Source organism: Hirundo rustica, chromosome 11 (assembly GCF_015227805.2).
Source record: "Hirundo rustica isolate bHirRus1 chromosome 11, bHirRus1.pri.v3, whole genome shotgun sequence".
In the NCBI taxonomy this organism is placed as follows: domain Eukaryota; kingdom Metazoa; phylum Chordata; class Aves; order Passeriformes; family Hirundinidae; genus Hirundo; species Hirundo rustica.
Window position 1 is genome coordinate 8810925 of NC_053460.1, and position 24476 is coordinate 8835400.

At 38.7% G+C, this 24476-nt stretch overlaps 2 protein-coding genes across 9 annotated transcripts in view; one reads left to right on the forward strand and one right to left on the reverse strand.

The window, feature by feature from the left end:
• The window catches only part of OSGIN1 (oxidative stress induced growth inhibitor 1), a 55644-nt gene extending 45985 nt beyond the window's left edge, over positions 1 to 9659 (reverse strand). The window contains exon 1 of one of the 3 annotated variants that reach the window (XM_040074971.2): positions 9499 to 9659. The gene's annotated coding sequence lies outside the window, so the exon portion shown is untranslated. Of the gene's footprint in view, positions 1 to 1471; positions 1612 to 9498 lie in introns of those variants that run through there. The other 2 variants (XM_058422034.1, XM_040074970.2) reach the window with 2 other exon arrangements.
• On the forward strand, positions 1471 to 15261 carry LOC120757555 (receptor-interacting serine/threonine-protein kinase 2-like). 6 transcript variants are annotated; one of them, XR_009208206.1, is made up of 15 exons: positions 1471 to 1579; positions 2915 to 2986; positions 3758 to 3917; positions 4776 to 4929; positions 5132 to 5287; positions 5428 to 5576; positions 7167 to 7216; positions 7785 to 7946; positions 8133 to 8218; positions 9527 to 9595; positions 9704 to 9796; positions 9884 to 10049; positions 10916 to 11065; positions 12931 to 13507; positions 13972 to 15261. XR_009208206.1 is itself a non-coding variant. In XM_040074953.1 (14 exons), the coding sequence occupies exons 3-14, from the start codon at positions 3772 to 3774 to the stop codon at positions 13251 to 13253; spliced, it is 1704 nt and encodes a 567-aa protein (XP_039930887.1). In that variant the 5' UTR covers positions 1471 to 1579; positions 2915 to 2986; positions 3758 to 3771; the 3' UTR covers positions 13254 to 15261. The 6 variants fall into 6 exon arrangements, 4 of the variants coding, with proteins under 4 accessions (XP_039930887.1, XP_039930889.1, XP_039930890.1 ...); XM_040074953.1 differs by having other exon boundaries at positions 12931 to 15261; XM_040074955.2 differs by lacking the exon at positions 9704 to 9796 and having other exon boundaries at positions 12931 to 15261.
• The last annotated feature ends 9215 nt before the right edge of the window (positions 15262 to 24476 follow it).

The following is a 24476-nucleotide window of genomic DNA, read 5'->3' on the forward strand; positions in this document are numbered from 1 at the left end:
AGTTACAGCTGTCAGCAAAAGCACACCGTGAACTTCCACTCGTAGTGTGCTTCCTCTCAGGCCACACAGCCCTGGCCACATGATTTTATGATATAAGGGACTTTCCTGTGATCACAGGAGGATTAGCTAAGTGCCTCACTGCTCCTTCCCTCCCTGGGAGAGGGGGAGGATAGGATTTGATCCAAAACCAACAGAAGGCTGTGGACAGAATCTCATTGACTAACACTGGGTTTAAGTCAGACTCTATAAATAGAGAAATTTGCATAAAATGTGATCAACTGAAACAGCTGCTCTCTCTCCAAGTTTCCACCTTGCATCCAGCAGTCCCATCAACTTTCAGTGAGAAGGTGTATGCTAGTGGCCTAGCAGAAACACAACTGAGCCTGTAAGGTTTTCACAAAATTAAAGGTGTACAGAACTTTTGTCATTTTCTAGCCCAGCCTCCTGCTAAAGGCAGGACGACTGACAGTGCTGGATCAGGTCAGCCATGGTTTTGTTTAGCTAAATCTAGAGGACCTTTAAGGGTTGGAGGCTCTGAAACCTGAGTGTCTCACAAAGAACTGCATTACTCATCTGGTGCATTTTTTTTTCTAGCATTTGGCTTGAACCTCTGAAGTTGAGACACCTGCCTGTGCCACCGGTGGTTATCTGCCACTATGGAGAAGAATTTGTCTGTATTTTCATAACTGACTTTCAAACGGCTGTAGGATCCTAGCTGATATCTCCTCAGCCTGCTGCATCTGCCGAAGCAAGGCTGGCCATCAGCCTCTCGTAGGGAAGGTGTCCCAGGGCCCCATCTTGGGAGCCCTGGACTGTGTCCTCTCCAGTTTGTTATTTTCTTCAAACTGAGGGCCCTGAAGCTGATTCCAGTATTTCAGCAGCAGCCTCACCATTGCTGGGTGCTGAGGCACCATGGCTGATCTCACTTTCCTGACGTGTTTCTAATGCAGCCCAGCGTGTAATTTTCTCCTCTTGCGATGAGAGCACACTCCTGGCTCATGACCAGCTTGACTTTCACCCAAACCCCCACATCCTCTTCAGGAGGGCTGTTTGACAAGGGATTGAACCTGACTTCTCTGTAACACAACATTACCCTCTGCCTGCCCACCCTCCTACCAGAAACCCAGCATTTATTTCCTGTTTTAACAACAGCTTGGCTTAAAAAGTTTACAGGGTTTTTAACTTGTGCTCTCAGCTTGACCCAGTGCAGAGATCACTATCAGCTGCATAGTTTGAGCACAGCTCCACATAATTCTGTACCTGGGCTGTATCCAATATGGTATTTTACACTGCTATATTCCTTCCCCTCTTGGAATTCCTTGACATAGAAGGAGCAGCTCTCCAACCCCTATTTCTGCAATCGCTCTCATCTGCAGCCACTAAAGAGTTACAGCTTGTGTATCTGACCAGGAAATGTTAAATGTTTGCAGGCAGCCAATAAAAGGAGAGATCAACAACCAAGCTGACTCACCGGCAGGAAATCTCGAGCTGAGCTTGAATGCAGTTCAAAGCCGACTCACTCTTGGTATCACAAAGTTTCACTCCATCATTCCAGAGTTTTATGTTTCTGTTTCCAGAGGTAAGTTGATTTTTACTTCCAGCTTCTTTCCCTGAGACGTCTGTATATTAACGTAGTTTCTCTCATAGTTAAAAAAAAAATAAATAAATTCTTCTACGAATTAATTTTTAAAAATTACCTTATAATTAGAAACTTGAAATAAATGGCTTTATAGCAGTCTTCTTTGTGCCCCTGCCTGCACAGCTGGGCAAGGATGACAAAGTTATCCAAGTCTTTTAGTGTCTTATTAAAAAATAATGCAAATCATTTCCTTGCATAGGTCACCTCTGGAATATTGATTTTGGGGGTTGATAATGAGATTTTTAAAGGATATGGGGGAAAAAGTATTCAAAAGAGCAGAATTATTGAAAGACTGTCTTGGTACTTTGCAATACAAAGATGTAGAAACAGACTGACAATGGTGCTTAGCATGTCATGACATTGTTTGTAACAATAAAGATTGGTTTCTGTTTTGATTTTTTTTTAATCTCCAGTTTTTGCAAATCCAAAATAGGAGCTGATGATTAGCTTTAATTTTTTTTCTAAGTAGCCAGCTAGCAAGAGTTTAAAAAATGCTTATATTATTACTTGATTCAACTTCAAATAAAAATACTTTCAGGAGCGGTTTAGGTGGTAAAACCATTATTTGGTCTTCCTTGCACTATGGTTGGAGAGGAGTACATTTTTTTGGCTATTTAAATTGTTATTTATTACTGTGTAGAATAAAAATGAGACATAATTTTGTCTGCCAGCATTTTGATTACCTCCTTTACATTCAGGACTGGTAGATTTTTGTGGTCTGTCTTCGAAACTTTAAGGAATAAATTGCTCACTTAGAAAATCATCTTTATTCTAGGAATGAAAGGAATCTTTTCAAATTTTATGAAATTGTTGACCTGTCAGCCTCATCTTTTCTTTAAGGAAACTTCAGAGAAGCACCCAAGGCAGTTATTGCTTCCAAATGACAATAATTAACAAAAAAGCAAAAAGTTCAACTGTTTTCCTAACAGAATCAAATATAGTTAAAGCTCAACTGGTAAATCAGCTGCTGCTTTTAATATTTTGATTGTGGTTAGAGGCAAAACTGATCTCATATTGTGAATGTGCCTGAAGGATGAGGCTAACCAAGATGATGAGATTAACCAAGAATAAATTGTTCATGAACTAGAAGCAAGATCACAGGCAAATTTATCTTCAGGCTTTTGTTTCTATTTGACTTGTGGAGAAAAGGTTATTTGGGCTTCGAGGCTTTCTGCATCCCAGGAGCTCTTTTTGTAGAGCACATCTAAAAGGACACAATTCTCATTCAACAGTCCTTCACAGTTACTTCAGTTCCCTCACTGTTTCCTTTTCTAGCCCTGGTCTACTTGACCCCAAAGGGAGAATTCCAGCTTGAGGAGTTCTGGCTCACTGACCACTGATCTTGCAGTAAGCCTTACCATTGCCACCTGTTTTATGCCATGTTATCCTAGATTGCTTGCTTTCCTCCTTTACCAGTCACTTTTTTGGCTATCTCTAGACTAATGGAGCTTCACAGATGTAACTAAAAGTGTTACTCATGTAGTAACGCAGTGATGTTTAGCAGAAGTTGTCTCTAGTCCATGTGTGTTGCCATTCAAAGTGTCTGAGAAGTGCAGATGGCCCTGGAGAGGTCCTGCATAGACACTGTACTGCCCAAATTACTGGCAGCTCCACTTAGCAGAATTCTGACAGTTCACAATAGCAAGAAATTTGCTTTTTTCTTTGCTTTTTGCATTCACATGATGTATTAAAGATGATATGCCAGAATGATGCAGAACATGCTGCCATGAGTGATTGAATAATTGCCTCTTTTATGAGATGTGGAGAAATTATTTGCCTGACATGCAAATGTAAGATGTTCGTTTGTTGTCTACATAATTCAGTATCACATTAGATCACATTTAATATTATAAGTACTGGTCTGCTATTTCAAAGGTATCAGAAATAAATAATCATGAGCAATTAATTAGCACCTTGCAGCTTCAGATGGCAAATTATGGCCCTGACACTCCTTTGCAATTAGCGCATTTTTCCTCTCTTCATAAGGGAAGTCTGACACAGAGTGGTGAAATGAAGGCTGGGGAAGTAAGGGGTGGTTCAACTTCACTGTGCTTTGGTAATTGTGACAAAAAAAACTCTTACAACTTTTTTTCTTTTCTGCCCCATTTTTTCCCCAAGCCAGCCATCAAGAAATGGCCAATCCATTACCTGTGGTAGCCCAGGAAGATTTGGAAAGCTTTACCTTGACCAGGACAGGCTCAGGCTTTGCACTCAAAGCCTTTCATATTTCCTGGAACACTCCCATCTCTGTGAAGCTTCTGACCAGCCAGGATGACAGGTAAGGGTCTTATCTGCCCAACCAACCACACAGGTGGGCAGCACAGACCTTCAGTGGTGGCACCAGAACAAATCGTGGCATATCCAGGATCGCCTGATCCCTAAGAACATCTCCATTCCTAGAAATCCTGACCAGCCAAGAGGCAACTTGGAGGCAATTTTACTGAGAAACAAGCTCTGTGCTTTTTTACAATTTTTTATAAAGTAGAGGTTAATCTTGAAGTCAGTAAGTAATCTACTATAATAATGTCTACAAACATGGATCAGTAATACTAGTATGCTAAGGTGTTTCTTTTCTAGAGGTCCCTGAAGAGACCTCAGTTGGATTTAATCTAAACCAGCATGCACAGGTGAGAGCAAGGGAAATGAGAGGAGGGAAGGTAATGGCCAGGGTTACGCAGCAGTAAGATGTGCGAGAAAAGCATGGAAACACATTGTTTCCTTGCAAATGGGGATGTCACAAATAGCAAAAGAATACAAGTTATTTGTATTATCAGTTATCAGTAAAGATAAATATTTACTTTATTTTTAATCTAGCATTTTATATACGCCTCTTTTTTCCTGCCTTCACACTTCAATCCAGCTTCAAACTGTGCTCTTATGTTCATATTAAAGCATCCAGAGGTCTTTAATTTCATATTAGAACAACTAAATTTACTTTATATTAGAAAAATACACTACAATACAACTGCTTCATGTTCTTAAAATTGTTTGGAAGATTATATGATATTGGATTTATTGGTAAAATAATACTAGCTCGTGCTCAGCTATATGGTTCTCTTTCATTCCCACATCCTACACTCATCTCCTGCTGAAGTTCCCTTCAGTCTAACCTGCCTCTGACTTGGTTTTTTTACAGGGAGTGGAAGCTGTTGCTTCAGGACATAACAAGTGTCAGACGCTCTGAGTCTGAACGTCTCCTACCTTTCCTTGGGATTTACCAGTACCATGGACTTGTGGGGATAGTGACAGAATGGATGAACAACGGATCCCTCCACTCCCTCATCCATGAGGTAGATAAAAGACGTCATCCTTGAGGTGATAAAATTAATTACATGATCAAAGAACAATCCGCATGTAAATTATGGACAGTAGTCACAATCTGTTCTTCCGTTTCTGCATTGTGCTTCCATATTGTAGTTCTGTTTGTTCTCAAATGATAATGGGAACAGGAACAACTTCACCATACCAAAACCTGTATTTTGTGTTACTTAGCATCAACTGTACCCAGAACTTGCCTTTCCCTTACTCATAAGGATCCTGTCGGATGTGGCTGAAGGGCTGCATCATCTGCACAGCCTCGAACCTGCTCTCTGTCACTGCAGCCTGAAACCTTCCAATGTGCTTTTGGATGTGCAGTACAGAGCCAAGGTAGGAGCTTCTACTTTTATTCCATTACCACAAAATCCAGTGATTGTCCTATTGTTGCATATATTGATCTTAATAGTCAACATTCGATACCAAGACCTGTTATATTGTTACTAAAATTGCTTCCGCTCGCATTTCCGTAGATATCAGATTATGGCCTTACCAACTGGAGGAAACAGCAACTGAGGGCAGACCTGCAGAACTGCCATCAGAAAAACTGCCAGGATTTAGTGTATCTTTCTCCCGAAATACTTGAAGGAGGCCTCCCTTCCCAGGAAGGTGATATTTACAGGTGAATGGAGTTTCTAAGAGCACACCATACCTAGTCCATGCTGTACTCTACAATGCTGCCGAAACATTTATCTTCAAAGACGTTACAGTAAAAATGCCAGACATACATAATGCAGTAGGATAATATGGCACATGAGGGTAATTACAGCAGTAAATTAAATCTTAAATTCCTATATTTGGTGAATAAGACACCAAGGTCAAGAACTGTTCTTAAAGTCAGCCATATAAATATTTATTTAACGGACTTAAATGTTTTAAAAATGTAGAAGCTGCCAAAACTTTCAGATATATTTAGAAGCCTCATAACTGCTTCACATAGTTTAAAAGTGTGAACTCTTGTTGGCTTTAGTTTCAGAAAGAATTGTTTATGCCTAGATCAGGCCCAGGTAAAAATAAGAACTTTCCGTCAATAGTGTCCCATTAAGATCCTATGGAATCTCTTCTGAGATAAGTTACTGACCCACTGAAGCACCTGTACTCTTTAACAAAGTGATTTATAAAAAGGAGGGAGATTACTCACTGCCACATGTCCTTTTGGGTATGTTATATGCATTGTGGCTGCCTCAATAACTGAGAGGACCTCAAGGTGGCAGTGGTCTGGATGGTTTGGATGGACAACACACATCACCATGACCAGCACACAGAGACGTGGACTAAAATTTTAAATAACTTTTAAAGGAGACCACCCTTCTGATTTCTGAGCTTTTGAAATTTGAAACCTACACATTTAAACTCCTGCTTTATTGTCATACAGGCAGGCTCTAAGATGAGTCAAGTAATGCATACACTTGAGGAGACCTGTAAATGATGTGGTTAATCTCATGTTTTGCACAGGAAAAGTGGAGCCTTACTTTCAGGTAGCATAATTAAATTTCCAAAATTGCATTCATATATATGATTTAATGTATACACTTATTATATAATGCATTCTATAATAATATGCTGAGATGTGACTCAGGTGCATGAGATTATGTGTGCATCTAAGCAATGGTGCAACAGAGAAAGCAAAAATTTGTCATACATGAAATACAAAGTACATTTAAGTTACATGTATGTCCACATTACATTAATACCTTTCAGATCTCTATGTGAAAGTAAGGCAGAAGAGGAGCCTCATCTAACCTCTGTAATCACTACAAGAAGATATATAAATAAGTAGATATGTTTATCCTAGAACTGTCTCTTCCCCTTTTGATTGATTTGTTTCTGACTTATTATAGACTGTTTTTTCTCATCCAGCAGCGTCTTATTTTCTGCCTCTGATTTTGAAGCTTGAACTTTTTATTAAACCACTGTATTTTATAGCATCTGAGTTGTGGGTTATATGTATAGATCTATGACCCCACTGCAATTATTCCTATGATGTTGGAAAAGGAGAAAGGTATTTGGAGCCCCATCAAAATTTGATGAAAAAAATAGAAACCTAGTGCATAAAAATCAAGTTTTTGTAGATTAACTGATGTGCTTGTCTTGAAAAACTCCTTTCTCTTAAAGCAATAAACTTGCTTTTGAAACTGAGAATGTAGCTACAGATTGCAAACTAATGAATGATCTTTCACTGTTTTGTTGTTTTTTGGTTTTTTTTTTTCAGTTTTGGAATCCTGTGTTGGGAAACCCTCAGCAGACGGAAACCTTTCGAAGGTATTTATTGTTCATGTCAGACTTTGTGCTGTCCACATCTTGTCCACAAATTCCCTTATTGTAGTGAAATTATGATACAAACACTGTTGTTTCAGATGTCCCTTTGCCTTCCCTTACTGCTAAACAAAAAGCCCCGCGTTAGAGGACACAAATATTACAATTCTTCACCAAATCCTAAATGTTTCCAAAGAAGCTGCTCTTTCTGAAAGGAAAAGGCAGAGCTTCTTCCCCAACTAGTATCATCAATCTGTGCTTGCTGAAGCACTGCCTCTGAGTTGGGTTTTCCACATACCTTCAGTGAGAAGGAATATCCCTTCATATTTGTCAGATGAAATTTTAAAATCAGCGACAAGTAGCTAATTGAATGAGCAGAATACTCATTTTTACAGCTGCTCTGTAAAAATGAATATTCTATTTTCAGATATCAATGGACTTACAAGAGTGTTAATATATTTTTTCTTTAAAAAAATGAGTCTTTGTTTTAAAATACACAATATGACTTACACTGGATATAATTTTAAGAGGTCTTTAATCGTTTTTGGCAGTGACATTTTCTTTTAAATTGTAGGTCAAACAACCCTGCTTGATGTTTTGAGGGGAATCCGCAACAGTTTGCGGCCAAGCATTTCAGAAAAGTTCATACCAAGCAATTTGCCTGAGAGGAACAGGCTATTGCAGCTCATTGCTCTGTGCTGGCATCAAGAAGCAGATTATAGACCACATACTGCAGGTAACAGTCAGGACTTCTTTCTATGCAAGATTTGTAATGGAGGCAGTCTTTATGGGAACACTGCTCCAGCACTCTGAAAAACTGAAGTGGAAGTGGTCTTTAGATCGTTGGACTACTTTTGATGCCTAAATGTATACGTGTTTTCATATACAATGTGGTATTTAAAATGCTTTATTACTCCTGCAGAATGTGTATACCTTCTAAATGGAGTTTTGACTGGTATAAATAAGGAAGTGATTTCTGCAGCAATCTACAATTTGATGGATGCAAAGGTCAGTACAAATTTTAAAAATAAGACAACTTCTTTCTAGTCACCACCTGGAGTCATACTGGCCAAACCCATGTGAGTGAGAACAAACATCAGCTCAAGTCCTGCAGATTAGGGCTAGAACCAAGGACAGTTTTTTGTATGTTCTGGTTAGAACCATTTAGTTCAAAACTTGAACCATGCTTGTACCTGTGGTAGCAATACCAGTAACTGCACTGCTCTGTACCCTTGACTGCTTCTAACTTGCCAGGCTTTCAGGCAAAGACACTGCACATCCCAGGGTCTCAGAGGCTCTCTAATTCCACAGGAGGAGATGGGGAATTGCCAGTGACGAAGGGGATAGAGCTAACTCTGTATCTGCTTACACTGCCATGGGAAATCTAGCACAAATGTGACTGCCACAAACATAGCAACATCCTAGCTGGTTAACATAGGCACTGAGGGAAAAGAGTGACACACGTGTTCTGGCCCTGGGACAAGGACTCTGACTCTATCTGGAGTTACACAACCCAGCTGTGTTGTTGGATTCATTACTGTTTGTTGCGTATGTTGGTACATGCTGCACTATTTCTATATGTTGCAACCACATTCTGGGCTTATAGAACAGCCTTTATCAATGTTTTAATAGGTGGCATAGTTAGAGTCAAAGTAATTTTTTACTACTGTTGAAATTTATTTAAGATGGTACTGCCAAATATTCCATAATTTCATGCTTCAATCTCCCTTGAGTGAGGTTTTATTTTTTAATTTGTTAGATTGTGAAGATTTATTAGTGAGCATTATTTATTGTTCAAACAACTGAACTGATAAGTCCAAAGTTACTCTGAAAATGATACTGAAGTTTCTGTGAAATTCATTCACAACTGTTGAAGTATAAAATCTAAAAAATAGTTTAATGAATCTGCTGTGGATGTATAAACTGGAAAAAAGTTACAAGTATTGGCACATCCTTACTGCAGACAGCTTGGCACACTGAACACGGGATGGCCACGCTGTTCGGCTACTTAAAGGCAAACATGTTCTAGCTAGCCCAATGTCTCTCAATACGAGCTTATTTTCACCTTTCGCTGCATGATTCAACACTGAGTTTTAAAATAATTTGAAACCTGGAAAGAGTAACAGGGTAGAATTTTCTCAGATTCTATGCCCATTTGCTCTGCGCAGTTAACTGTCACTATGCACAAGTGCACCTTACAGCATAATATATGCTGCCAGTATAAGTTATGTTACTACAAACTGTAGCTCCTGGCAGCAGTGAGCAGAACAAACAAAGTCTACACTTACTGCAGTTACTGTGGTTTTCTTCTTCCAGGAGAGAGCGCTTAATGCATGCAAAGGCTCAGAGAGGTACACATTGCAGACAGGCACACGGAATTCAGAGGTGAGTTTGTGGCACAGGAGCCTTCAGAGTACTTCATCAGCTGCTTATTTCTCCTGACAGCCCTGATGTTGTATAATGCAAACACTTGCGCAAAATGTTCCTAACCAGGATAACTCCATCCAACAAAACCCAGCTGTTTTGCCTTGTTCCAAGCAGCTCACTCTGACCTTGCTCTTGCAAAACCAACCTCCTCCTCTCAAGGTTTGTTTTGAACCTCTCCTGTTTAGAAAAGGTTTTGGAACAAAAGTTTCCAAGAAGATAACTCTTTTCTATTTTGGTCTCTTTCAGATCATCTGTCCACAAAAAGACAACCACTTAATCAGCAAGAAAATTCCTCTTGTAGTGCCAAGCTTGTCAACTCTTCTACTTGACAGCAGTGCAAATACAGCAGGAAGAGATAATATTGAAATGGGTGTATCAAATACAACCCCACAGGATGCAACAGCAACAAAAGGTCACTGTCTTGAATTATATTCAGCCCCAGCTGTTATTAGAAAAGGACAAGTGTTATTATATATATAAAATATATAGAAATGTAATTTTTCATGTAAAATTGTCACTTCTCAGAGTAAAGCTGTGCTCTCTGCTATATTATCTGAAGCATGAGTTCAGTGCAGGAAACCAGAGACACCACAAAACTTTCCACTGAGATGCATAAATCAAACAACAACTTTACTTTTTTTTTAAGAATGCTGAGCTGTAAATGTAGAGCTGCCTTTCTCTCCCACATCAAATATTGCCTATTGCTTTTGAGAGAACAAGTCCCTTCTGGGAATCATGCTGCTTTGTGCCACCAGGAATAACTGCTTTTTTTTGTAATCCCCTAAGAAAGGGAGATATGTTTTAAAAAGGCAATGTTGCCAGGAACATATGAATAATTCCTGATAATCACTGTTCTATATCGATAACTTTCTTTACCTTTCCAATGTAGATTTGTCCTAAGTACTTAAATTTGTGTCAAGAAGAGATTGCCTGTATTTCTCATGCCTTCAGATACAGAAGTTGAGACATCAGAAGTCAATTCACCTGTAGAAACATCTGTGTTTCCAAGCACTTTAGTTCTGATCAATAGCCATCAGACTTATGGACAGAATAAAACATTCCATAACTTCAATAACAAATTCCTACAGACAACTTGGAAAAGTCAGATGTGTGTAGTAATATATGCCAAAGTTTTCCTAAGAATAAACATGTATTAACAAGAGCCAAAGTAATCTCAAGTAAATCTTCAGTTCCTGTCTCCTGTAGTGGCTGACATATATGTAATGTTTTCTTGTTCAATTTAAAGGTCTAGTCTGCTCATCTTAAACTTTTTTCTAGATCACCTAGGCTCTGAGGGAAGAAAATCAAGCTCCTTTTGCACAGCTCCTTCATCTGGTTCAACTGCAGGCAAAGAGAGCAGTCAGCATAATTCCCCACCACTGGCTCTTAAGCACAGACCACAGCAAATGCACCTGGGACAGGTGACAGGTAAAGAACCATTGCCACTTTGAGCTGGCAATATTCACCTTGGCCAGATCTTAGTGATAAAATTGTTTAAAACTTGGAGGAAAGAGATATTTCTAAATTTTGTGCACATTTTCAGGTGTTCAGAGGAATAACTCATTCTAGTTTGATACAAATGTCTCTGTGTACAGCTGCTCCTCTGCTCTCAGAAGTTCAGGCACTGACCACTGAGAACATTGGTGTCCTAGGTTACAATGTAAGATGTGCCCAAAGTATGTATTCTACCACCATCTACATGAGCCGTTGAAACTAGGTTGGGCAGTGTTTCCCCTGCCCCCTCTCTCTGGACTACCTTCTGTTAATGCCCTGCTGCATGACTCAGAGATAACTCCCTCCGGGAGCTATCTCTGGTTAATGGGCAATCAAGGACCCATTGCAAGACTCATAGAATGATATCAGCCCATTGGGAGATGCTCTGCCCAGGGGGAGGAGCCAAGCATTCCCACCTGGATATAAACTGGGATTTGGGACAGCACAGGCAGCCTTACCCACTGGGTTCCCTGAGTACAAGAGCTACCAGACCTTTCTATGGGATCACTGCTTCAACAAGACCACCTCATCTGGACTGCTACCACCATGGTGTCAGGTCTGACTCTGTCAGTGATCTTTTTTACTACTGCATTTTTTATATTATTATTAATTTTTTATTATTATATTTATTTCCCCCCCATTAAATTGTTTTTTTCTGACTTGGAGTCTCTTGCTGGTTTTGCTTTCAAGCCAGCACAATTGGCTTGTTCTTTTCTTTCAGGGCCACAACTGAGGCTAGAAACAGTTCTGAAAAGACCATAATAAAAATACAAAAAACACAGCACACATTGAATGTGAAATACATTAGTTGTCTAGGTCTGGAGTATTCTTTTGCAATCATAATCATAAGCTGTGTATTGCCTAACTGCAAAAGCAGCTATTGACTACAGAAAAAGGTGACAGGACCTTTCATCCCCTCACATTATCTCAGGTCTTCCTGCAGAACAGAGACAGAAAGGATCAGCTTTTGATTTGTGAAAACTCTTTGCCTGTGGGTGAAGCTTTGTGAGGTTTTTATGCTAACTTTTTACAAACTGGCCTATAGAAATTCTTAACTTAGCTGGCTGTCCTTCTCCATGACAAGTGACTTGAGTGACGACATAATTTCTGGATAAATCAACAGACTAGACCATGCAGGAAAAGTTCATCATAGAACTCTCCTGGCAACACTCAGAAATCAGAATAACAGAAGCACGTTCTCCAAAGCAACATGGCTTTTGGTATTAATTTTCTCTTGAAGTATGCTATTTACTGTATATTAAAAACCCTAATGTCAGCACTTGGTATTCTAACCACCTCATGAAAGGAAGCAGAACCCAAAGCTCTCAACCATTTTATAAAGAGTATTACTTTTGTTACTAGTTTGGCTTTGATGTATATTAATTTTTTCAGTTTCATGCTACATGTTTCAAACACTCCTGCTACCCTGAAGTACCTGTTATCTGTCCTTCCACTTTCATGGGAGAAAGTTTGCTCATCTGTGTCCGGTCAAGGTGCCTTGCATGAAGTTAAATACAGATGCTAGATGAATAGGGCAAGACCTGAAAATCTTCTCCCCTCATGCAGTAGGAGCACTGGGTGGTTTAGAAACACCTACTTGCTGTAATCTGATCTTAGTGAGTTTCAAACACAAGATGAAAATACTTTTGGACTAGTTTCAAACATAGAATGCAAACAAACAAACTCCTCTTCCTTCCTCTACTGAGTTTATATTTCTGCTGTTGATGCTATCACTTGCTAACAACTTCCGGCGGAAAAAAGCACTTGGTTTATCTCATTTTGCTTACCTTTCACTCAAGGTCCTCACAGCAAAGGAACCTGCTGTCAAATCCTTGCCTGCCAGAGACAGACCATACTGAACTGCATGACAGAAGGACGCCTCAACCACATCCTGGATGTGCTTCGCTCGCAGCAATCCCTGTCCCGAATGGATTATGAAGGCATCACCTCGTACCCCACAGTGACCGGCCGTGCTCGGGCGCTGCTGGACACCTGCCTTTGCCTCGGGGAGAGGGCAGCACAAGCTGTAGTGACTGCACTTTCAGTGAGAAAATGTAGTCCTCTGGGACAAGTCATTCATTGCCCAGACTGTCCTTCTAAGGTAAACCGGCTGCTGTTGTGACTGACTTTTTCCGCAGCCTGTTGTATGCATCTGAGCTCTACTAATTTGTGATGGCAAAGATTCACATTATTGTCTCACAATCCACTGACTAAAGGCAACTCCTCCTACAGCCCATTATTTGAGTACTGTGGTGGAAAAAGCTAACTGGATTAAAAGGTCAAGTCAACCACTGCCAACAGAAATTGCCAAGACTGGTATAACAAATACTGATTTGGACCTCAGAGATGGGAGAAGTGCAATATGTGCCCGAGCAGGTGAGTTCAAGTGAGATGACCTTATTTAGTTGATTTTTTTTTTTTTTTTTTTTTTTTTTTTTTTTTTTTTTTTTAAAGAAGGGAGGAAAATGAATCATGACTTTTTGGAGGTCACAGTATGGAAGAATGGCTGTTTATAAATAGTTTCAAATAAGGGTAACAGAACAACAGAATACTGGATGAAGAAAAAAAAATAACTGCCTTTCGCTGCCCTCATATCTGAGCCAGCTGTTAAGAGTGAAAAGCTGCATAAAATCAAGAAATATTTCTTCAGCAGGGCTTTAAGTAATATTTGGAAGTTTTATATTATGCATATAAATTACTTCATTTTCCTTAAAAATGATCATACGAAAATGTACCAGTACTTACATCAGTGTTTTGGAGATGTCGGACTTGGAGTACTCATGGAAAATGGAAAAATGTTAATACTTTACATCCATGTATCTCTCTAAACATGTCTGCAGTTCAAATGTAAAACTAAACCAGGCAGAAAAGATACCAAGCTGATAATTTAGAAATGGTGGTCCTGCTGAACTGTTGTCATGGGTGTACTCTAAGGGGAGACAGCCTGAGAATACTGGGAGGTTTTCTTGCTCTGGCCTGGACTCACCCATGGTCACAGATGCTTTGGAGTGTCCTGCTGCTGCTTGAACTCATCCTCAGGTCATGGTCCCTTTGATTTGAGTTCACATGGAGTTCCAGTGTGTCCAGCACAGCAGCACAGAACATTGCTGTTATCAGAATGTTCCCAGGCACAGTCAAGTAAGATAAGTGATACAGCAAGCAGTGGAAGCAACAAACCAGCCACTAATGAGCACCAGTCACCTTGTGTGCAGAAGGCAAACAAGTCCCATGGCAAGCACAGAAGTCTGTCAACAGATAAACAGCAACAGCAGCTATAAATGTGATCCAGCACATTCCAGTCCAAATCTGTTGTTACCTTCAACCCTTCAAGCCTCACATTGGATGTTGAAAAGAACATTTGTGGTTTAACCCCAGCAGACAACTATGCTTCACAACAGTAAAGTAAGAAAACTTGTTGGTTGAGATCCAGACCATTTAACATGTAAAGCAAAAGCTGCATATAAGCAAAGGAAAACATGGAATTTGTTCAGCCATCTCCAGGAAAGCAGGGAGCATTCCCATGTAATGGTTACTTAAGAAGGCAAATGCCATCACTCCAAACGTCCACCCTTTCCTCCTTCCCTAGCTGAGCTTGATGCCACATGCTCTGGAGTATCCCTTTGGCCAGCTGTGGTCAGCTGTCCCAGCTTGTCCTCTCCCAGCTCCTGGTGTGGTGAGGGGCAGAAAGCCTTGGCTCTGTGTGAGCTCTGCCCAGCAATAACAAAACATCCCTGAATTGTCAACGTTGTTTTCAGTACAAATTCAAAATACAGCCTCATACTAGCTCCTATGGAGAAAATTAACTCTACCCCAGACAAAACCAGCATAATTTGAAAGGGAAATAATAAGATTACTGTCTTTATAATGAAAATAATGATATAAGGTGCTGGATTTTTAAAGGTCCCGCGGGGTTTCTTCAAGCTTCATGGCACCAGATTAGCACGAGAACTTCTTATACCATCTACAGGTATTTCAAATGCAAAAACCATGTTATCGGTTTCCCTATGTTGCTTTTGTTCTCTCCGCAGTTTCAAAGTTCTCATTGAATTCAGACATTTGGCTGATTGTAAATGCAGTAATGATGAATTGTCTAGGCACACTTAAGAAATAAAAAATGTGTTACATCCAAACCTTTTTTTTTTTAATGTAACTTCATTGAACTTTGAGATGGGCTTGAATTAAAATATTGTTACAATTAAAAGCAATGTCTATCAGAATATGTTGACAATAGTTTTGCTTATTAAAGGAGCTAAATATTTATTTCACAGTTGATTTTATTTTTTTTTTTTTCACTTTAAAATCTACACTTTAAATGGGAAATTTCAACAGGCTCTGCTAAAAAAGAATGTCTTGCTTGTGAGGAAAGGAATTGCCGTCATGGTGTTTTGCCTCTTTAAAAGGCAAACTTACTTAGTTTACTTAGTAAAACAAATAAACATTCACCTGTGGAAAATAGTTACAGACCTTTAAAAGAGAAACTAGCAATACTGTTGAAACTCAATGGCAGATTTCAAAATCATTCTGTTTAGTTGTTCTGCTGGACGCTTTATACTCCTGTGAAAGATGTGCTGGCTGGCAGGCTATGTTGAATTTTTGTCATTGTGGTTTTGACACAGAAACGGTTTTGGCTCTTTTCTAGAAGCAGCTGCTTACTTGAGAATATAATCTGTTGCCAAACCTAAATCCAGTTTTAACTGCTAATAGAAGAACTGGCATCAAAACAGTGGGAGCGCAAGCTGTCTGCTTTTCCAGTGTGGTATTTTTGAAGAGGTGCTACACATTTGTTAAAATGAAACTGTTGTTGATATAAAAATTTTTGCTACCAAACTAAAATGCAGTCACCTGGAACTAGAATCATTTTTTCTCACCAAAACTACATACTCTCATAAGGCCTGTAGTGTCAGCTGTTAAAAATGCCTCATGTTGATCACTGGTATGAAATATCAAACTGCTGAAAGCATATGGTATTTTGCTCCTGCCCAATCTTCTTCATTAGCTAAGATTTCTATTGTCCTCACCTCTGTTTTCTGCAGTTACCTTGATATTACGAAACAATGTAGAATAAATGGCATTGAGCAGGAGGAAAGATTAAAGAATCAAACTGTTCTTTAGGGTCTATGAGAAGAAACAAGACTTGGATTTGAAGAACAACTGGAGTTGCAGGAAGGAAATGTAAAACATGGGTATCTCTAGAAAACAGCAAGGAGAATAATAAAACCAAGTCACTTCAGGACTGATCATATAAACTGGTTAGTAAAACTGTTGCAGTTACTCAGAAAATACAAAACTAGAATTAAGAGATGTTAAAAATGACAAGCTGTACAAATTTTATGAAGCTATTTAAATTCATTAAAGGAATGGTAAGTAGAGTAGGCTGATGTTTATTTTTCTGAGGTATTGAAATGCAATTTTCTTCTTGACACTGGTTGCAGCTATCTTTTGCTGATTTGCAAAAAGATGACTGTCCCTTGCCCTTTGTCCTAACTACTCCATGCTTTTATCTGAGATGGAACAGTTTCTGCAGTGTAAGAATGTCTGCACTGGAATTTGTTTGAAGTTGATTTGTGGAAAATTAATCTGAGGTACTGGAATGAAACATTTAAGAGAGTCCTTCCAGTAGAGAGCAAGGAAAACAAAGCTATAAATACCACTCAAAAGTCATTACCAGTGCCTGTTAAAAACAGTTCCAGAGAACATCAGCATTAATGGACTGCTAACATATACAGAAGAATTTTACACCACATAAGTAGTCTAAAATGCACAAAACCTAAAGCACTGATGAAAACATACTAAACCTCAAGGGTTCTTATTTTATTGTATCAAGTCTGAATCCTACATAACCTAGGTTTAGTTAATTGAGTATCGTGTGAAGATTTGTAAGGAAGGTTAGGTGCATAAAGAGGTACTTTTGGGCCTGATACTTTAGGGAAGGACCCAAACATCATCAAGGCAGGCACAGAAAATTTAGATTTCTTTACTGCTATTTATTGACCTCAGATCTGTACAGTTATTAACTATGCTCTCCTCCAGTAACACATATTGTCTCCAGGATTGCTGGGGTCTTCTATGCCTCAGGGAATCTTGCCTTGCACTATATTCTCTTTCATTCTTTTGCTGCACACAGCCTTGCCTGGCCCTCCCTCCTTTTGCAAAATACTTTACTGGTGCTCAAAAGGCCCTAGCAGTTTTATTTTGTTCCTTTTCTAGAGAAACAATTCCTTCATTGCCTCCCAGGAACTACATTCCCTTAACTGAATACATGGCTGATTTGACAGATGGTATGTCAGCTGAGTTAAACAAAACTCCAGGATTTTGAAGGTATGTCCACCATAAATTAAACTACCTGACAAGGTCAGAAAAGATCATATTTAATGATTTATTTGGGTTACATTAAATTCAGTGCAGCTGCAAGAACATATTAATTGTAAGTATTTTGCTTAACCCCAGCAAAAATGGTAGATCAGAAGCTTAGACATATTATTTCTGGCTCTTGTGCTGATGATTTGTGATCAGTATTTCCTGCCTCTATTTCTCTTTGCCAAGAATACATGCCAAGTAATATTACAGAAATCTATAGCCTCAAACTGCCATTTTTCTGGGGCTTTATGAATTGACCTTTCTTCTTTCAGAGAAGACATGCATCAGTAAAGAACTTCTGGACTCCTTCAACCAGGATGAATTAAATGGCAGTAATTTAGATTAAGAATTTACCCCTTAAAATGTGGTAACATGCCAAAGAATCTCAACACCTATTTCCTGTACTTGAACTTACCACAAAGCAAAAGCAATTTTCATAAAAGCAGAAAGCATGCCTGAATTTCACCCTTTCAGAAGTAACTTGGCTGTACCCCAGAAAGTCCTGTACAGTTAGTTATTTCTTTAGATACCAAGAAAAAAAGCACCATATTAGTTAACAGAATGACTACTAACATTAAATTTACTGTCCTTTGGCCAAAAAGGGCTCTAATTTTTTTTTCAGTTCATTAGAATGTTACCTGGTGGGGGGAAAAAAAAATGAGAAAAGTGACTAAGGAATACACCTGGAAAATATAAGAAATACCAGTTGTATGAGACTTTTAACCTTGTAACAGCTGCAAAATGTGTTTCCAAGAAAGTTGTCTTTGTGCCACTCCTACCACAGAAGAACAGGGAAGTGGAAGGAGAGCACGGCGAGTGCCTGCCGTGTTCACCTGTGTGTGCAAGGTGCCAAGGGAGCCCTTGCTCGCCATTCCCTGCAGGCAGCGTTTCAGCACAACAGTGCTCAGCTCTAAGCATGGACTGAGGAACCCAGGAGAGAAGAGAGCTGATAAGCAGTGAGGAAACCTGATAAATTGTGTGTGTTTGGTCTAGCAAAGAGGAGATGAAGGGCACATGAAAGAGTCTGGAGCACAGGCACTGAACATGCAGTGAGGAAACAGAGTACCTGGTCTGTTCTTGTGCTTTATTATTCTGAACTGGCTTTCAAGCAGGGGTTTAAAAAAGATTTAAAGACCATATTGAAGACAGAGAAATTAGCAATATTCATGGAATTTTCTTCTACCTGATCAAGGGTTCTTTACTCGACAAAATTCATGCAAACAACAGTGATTTACTAAACCCTTTCCCTCAGCCTGTTCAGTTTATTTATGCAAGCTATAAACATTTGAGGTGATTGAAGGGGAAAATTAATGCGTTTTTGCTTGGAGCTAAATAACATGAATATTTATAAGTGCCCTGTAACTCAATCACTGTTTATTCCACTAACACCCACCTGTGAAGTCATGGGCCTGTTAGCAAGTCAGCTGTTGGGACAATGAATAGCAATAATTTGAATTAAAGAGCCCTGGAGATTATTCTCACCCTTTACAATGTTGCTGTGAATTCTTAAAAGAAAAGAAGGCTCTCCTACATTTTTGCTTCTCAGCAGATTATAGTTGGTCATCTTCTCTCAAATACAATGAAAATGTTTCCATTTTTATTAAAATGCAGTCTTTATTAAGCAAGATTTTTGTCAGTCCATTAAATGTTTGCTGAGAGAACTGCTTCACATTCATGTATTTTCCTCCTTCTTTTCGCATGAAACCACAGGTACATTAAAAAAGAACCCCTTATGACATATAATGTTAAAATGCAAACAAAATAACAGAAAAAATATTAGGTTGTTACTTGTGCTGAACGTGTATGACCTCACCCAGAAATTCAATTGTTTTTCTGATAGACTGCATGTCTCGGACAGGTTTTATTAAACATTGTATGGGACTAAAAGATTTACAGCCAAGGAAATATTTCCACTCAGGGAGGCCTTCTGCAAAACAAGACATTGCTCTGCCCTCCTCCCTTCTGCTCTGACTCCTGCAGAGCTGGTTCAAATGCAGTTTGGCAACTCTGGCTAAAACCTTTTCTCTCTGCTGCAATCGATCATATGCTGGTATTCAAACCTGCAGATTTATCTGTTTACAGAAAACCCTCACTTATGTAGAGAATTCATGAAATGTAAAAGAGAGGAGAGATATGGAGGCCTTCAAAACTAAAATTACATTTAATTTTCTGAAAGATATATAATAGCATTTTAACTCCTCAGCTGTTGCATTTTGATGTGTTTAGCAAGAATGTTTTCCTGTATTCCATTAGTTTTTAAAAACAGAGAAGCATTTAAATTAAAAGACCTTTAAGATCATTGAGTCTAACTGTAAACCTAACACTGCCAAGTTCACTGCATTCTTAGCTGGTCTGAGACTATTTATTTTGGTTTAAATCTTATGGTAGCTGTCAGCTTCTTCACCCAAATTAGACCCCATCAGTGAAAGCTGTCATTTCTTGTTCAGTGTTCTTTATGTCTATCCTCAGTAGCAAGAGGAGGATTATCTGGTATGTGGTCAGGCCTCTCTTGCTTTTAACAGTGACAATTAACTGTGCACAGTTACTGTGCACAGACACAGCTGCAGAGGGAAAGGTGCACTCCAGATTTGAGACTTGAAGATATGCTTGGGCATGTAGACAGGATTTTTCTTGTTTGTATTTACAGCTGGCTACTTAATCACAGATGTTTTTCTTGGACAAATGAAGCCTTTTAAAGGAAGAAAATAAAAGGCAATTATCAGGATTTCACAGCTGTAATTTTACTGTATGCTATACATTGGATTTAACTCCAACAGCATGCAATGTAGCTGCCTCCTGATTGTTGCAGTACAACCACCTAATCTAGATCTTTGGGTTTTGCTTTAATGATACAACCTCATGTTTATCTACAATGTATGTCATTCTAGCATAAAATAATCCAAAATAACAGTTTCCCCAGTGATACAACACTTCAGTAATAAAATTTGTCCTTTGTAGTAAGGACAAATACAGAGTTGTTCATGTAGCGGGACACTGAGCAACCTACGTGACCAAGTGACCAATGTGAGGGGTGAGGACACTTGCAGGACTCCAACCATAACACACAAGGTCTCACTGATGACCCACCTTAACAAAAAACTGGGCCATCTCCTATAGTTTGAACATGTCTTTCACACTTTCCCATACTAATGACACTGAGGTAAAAATAACTCCCTGACCTCCAGAGTGTAATATGATACACGGAGTTTAGTTTCCTTTATCCTCCTGCCTAAACTCTAACACTGAAGCCCAAGTGTTTGCTCTCACTTTACTTAGTCTTCCAAACTCATGCAAAAGTAAAGACAATAATGTCACCAATGTCACCAATAAGTGATCACGTGTCATTAAATCAATGGTACTCAGAATGTTCACAGCCTGTGGGATTTCAACTGAGAATAAATAGTACTAAAAAACATAGCAGTAACCTTCAACAAAAGTAAACACTTTCTTCTGGAACTAAAGTATACCCGTAAGTGACTGAAGCACAGCCTTCAGTGTTTTCTAAAGTTTGATTTATGGCACTTCACAGTATGTGACTGGGAAGCTGAAAAAGCTTTTCATAGCTCTGGGGATCTTGCATAACTTGGGAAACTCTTGGTAGTTCTTAATTAGTCCACTACAATTTGCTCTGCGGGACACTGCACACACCAAATGATCAAGAGCCAAGCAGGGAACAAAGGAGCAAAGTGCAAAACACTCACAAATAGCCTGCTGAGAAATCATTTCTGAAAAGTTAGTAAAGTCAACCATCATTTTAATTATAGGGCTGGTTGCCTTCTAATAACAACAAAGAATGGATTTGAAATTGGAACTATGCTGGCTAAACCCATTAATAGGTCTATCCTATTTACAAACGGACTGGCAAAAAATCCCAACTCTTAAAGACTCTTTTAGCATTAAGGTATTTTACATCTCAATTCTTAAGGTGTACTTTTAAATATAGTGAGACATTTTGAAAATCTCCCTCATGGAACATGTAGTCTTGGGCAAGAACTTGAGTGAAAACTTCAAAGGTGTTCTGATCTTATATTTGTGAAACAACATGGTTTTCTGTCTTTTACAAAGCTTGCTAATTAGACCTTATTTATCACTCTTGCCACATGTACACGAGACTGTTCCCCTTAGAGGCAAAATGTATGAGATCAACATGCATTGGCATATTTGATTAGCACACACTAATAGAATCTATAAGAAAGGTCTTTGAGATTATGTTTTGGAAAACTTTACTTCTAAAAGCAACCTAAATTTTGATCAAATACAACTACAGAATCCCCCAGAAATCTGCAAGTTTAGGGAATAAAGGCCGTCCTTCTGTTCATACAACAACTGTTCCTATACTGTAAAGTATTGTGTTATTATGAGTTCTCTAAATAAAATAGCAGAGAACTTTTATTAAAGGTCCAAGTTTATTTGTATTGTAGAAATGTTTCAGGGCAATTCAGTAATTAAGAGAAAAGGAGCAGGAGTGCACCAAAAGCAAAGATGGAAGAGTTGGATCAGCACTGCTGGGGTTATCCTGTAACATGCTGCATTTGAAGTGGCTCTGCTAAGGAACATCTGGTTGTATTTAAATGGCAAAGTTTGGACTCAGCATGATAATACAAACAAAATGATGACATTGGCCTCAGCCTCTAGTAACCAGCTGCTTGCAAACAGAGTGTCAATGCAACTACTGCTGAGTATGATCAGAATATTCTAAGCTTCCATACTCCTGCTTTTGATCAGAGAGAGAGAGAGACACGTACCACAAATATATCAACAAAGGACTGAAAATAATACAGGATAATCTATAACAGAAAGGAACTTTGCTGTTTTGAAGAAAGTCTGAGCAGCCGTATTAGAAGGCCAGAGTTATTTAAGATAAAAGAACAACCCAGCCCAACAGACGTCTTTAAACTGTCTCATCCAGAAGAAATTTATTTAAATGCTGTTGAACTGGGTTACAAACATTATAACCAAGGACTTCCCACTCTTCAATCATAGTACCCATATACTAATTTGGGACCTGAAACAACAACAAAAATTACTTATTCTTAAGATGCTATTTTTTACACCTACAAATCCTCCTTAGTTTGTTTTTATACATAATCACTTTTAATAACCTTCAAAACAAACATGGACAAAGTGCATTATCTTTAAAAATCCCTGCAGTGTTATAAGACTTGTGAAACAACGATTCTAACTCCCGTGTTGTTTTCCAGGAAAACAAAGACTGTGATTCATTCACTCTCATTAATTTATATCCAGATACTCATTAAGCTAATTCAACATAAATAAGACAAATTGTATAATCAAAGGGTAGGGTCTCAAAGCTGAATGATTTAGCTGTCTAAAACATTAAGTCAAACCATCTGTTTTAAACCAAGTATATGTACAAGGGACTATTTTTTCCAAATAAACCCCCAAAACTGACTGGGAAAAACTTGATGTATTGCACATTCCCCCTGTAACAGAGAAGATTATATGAGCAAGGAAATGTAACATTAAATATAAAGTTTGTAACATTAACCAAAAAAGTGATTAAAAAAATCCTAGAGACCCTTGACATTTAGCTGAAGATGGGGATATTTTTGCTGGTGTTTCTTTGCCCTACTAGCAAAATTAACATTTGAAAACTTGTCCATGTTTTAGAATATATCTATTCCTACTTCTGCTTTGCAGCATGGACAGCACTGAACAAAAACTGCTTGCAATAATGTGCAACAAAAGTATCTGTAAGCAAGTAATAAATTTTGGTGAGAATAGATGAGGCAGTGAAAAGAAAAAAGTACCGGAAAGGCAATAGAACCAGACAGGACAAATCAAGCTAAAAGATCGGATGTCAAATCTTATTTTGCAGTCTGTTTTAACAAACTTCAGTATAGAAAAGCTATATATAAAAGAAGGATTAATGTTAATCTTCAGAGTATTTAAATAACTGCAATTGGACAAGACAGAGACATCCCACAGTTTCTGTTCCTTAAAGTGATATTTTCTACTACCTCCTCCTCTGCTCCCAGCTTACTCCACATATGTACTTTTGTGATTATGAGAGTAAAAAAACAACCTTCATAAAAGTATTGTTTTCTGCCAGCTTAGTGAACAGAATTGCCTTACAGACGGGGTTGGGCTACTGCCAGCACCACTCAAATGCTGAAGGCCGCTGGAGTAGGAGGAGACACAAAGCTAGGAGCAGGGGAAGGTAAATATAGAAGCCTAAATTTAGACTTTTTCCTTTAATTGCGTATCACTTTGGTGCTTGCAGTCACTCCCATCTGTAAGTTGCACTCACCCTGCTCAAACCACCTACTGCAGAAATTTGTATGATGGAAAGATGAAGGCAAAAAGAAATGGCAAAGCATCAGTGAATTGTTTTTGTAAACAAAGTCACTCAGCCTTAACCAAAGAAAAGAAACAGGTGCACTTCCACTTATTTTTGAGATGATTGTGTTTCTGGAAATACGGGGTTGATACTGTGTTTGTTGTTTGAAATTATTAAGGTTGAAAAACTACCAAAAAATAATCTCTGCTTTTAAGTACTTATAGAAATTGTCATTTGCTGGGATCTCGCTAAACTCCCAGATTTACTGTCCTGAATAATTTCATGACCCCTGTGAATAGCTCCTGTGTACACAAAATGAACATTTCAAATTGAACATCAAAGTGTTCAGGACTCACTCTCTATGGTAGAATTTATAAAGGAACCAGCATAAACCATCAAACACATGTCTGGAAGCAATATTTCCATCATAAGTTCCAAGCTGCAATAAGTACTACTTACATTTACACAGCACCCCTTCAGTGCTGACCCTTAAGGAGCTCAGTGCATGATCATTCTTCCATTAATTAAGTGCATGAGAAACACATTCTTGGGAGACTTATGCTGTAAGGATATGCTTAAACTCACCAGAATGAACCTGTGAACAAGTACAAAACTGATGTATAAGGTTCCAAATTCACTTAGATTTAACAGCAATTTTTACCTTGGTTTTGTCATGTTCTAAAACCA

Excerpts from the sequence above, each read along its gene's own strand:
- LOC120757555 (XM_040074953.1), top strand. The coding sequence starts at position 3,772 with ATGGCCAATCCATTACCTGTGGTAGCCCAGGAAGATTTGGAAAGCTTT. Across the intron at positions 7,947-8,132 it reads TTATAGACCACATACTGCAG|AATGTGTATACCTTCTAAAT; the intron begins GTAACAGTCAGG and ends TTACTCCTGCAG. Across the intron at positions 11,066-12,930 it reads GCACCTGGGACAGGTGACAG|GTCCTCACAGCAAAGGAACC; the intron begins GTAAAGAACCAT and ends CTTTCACTCAAG.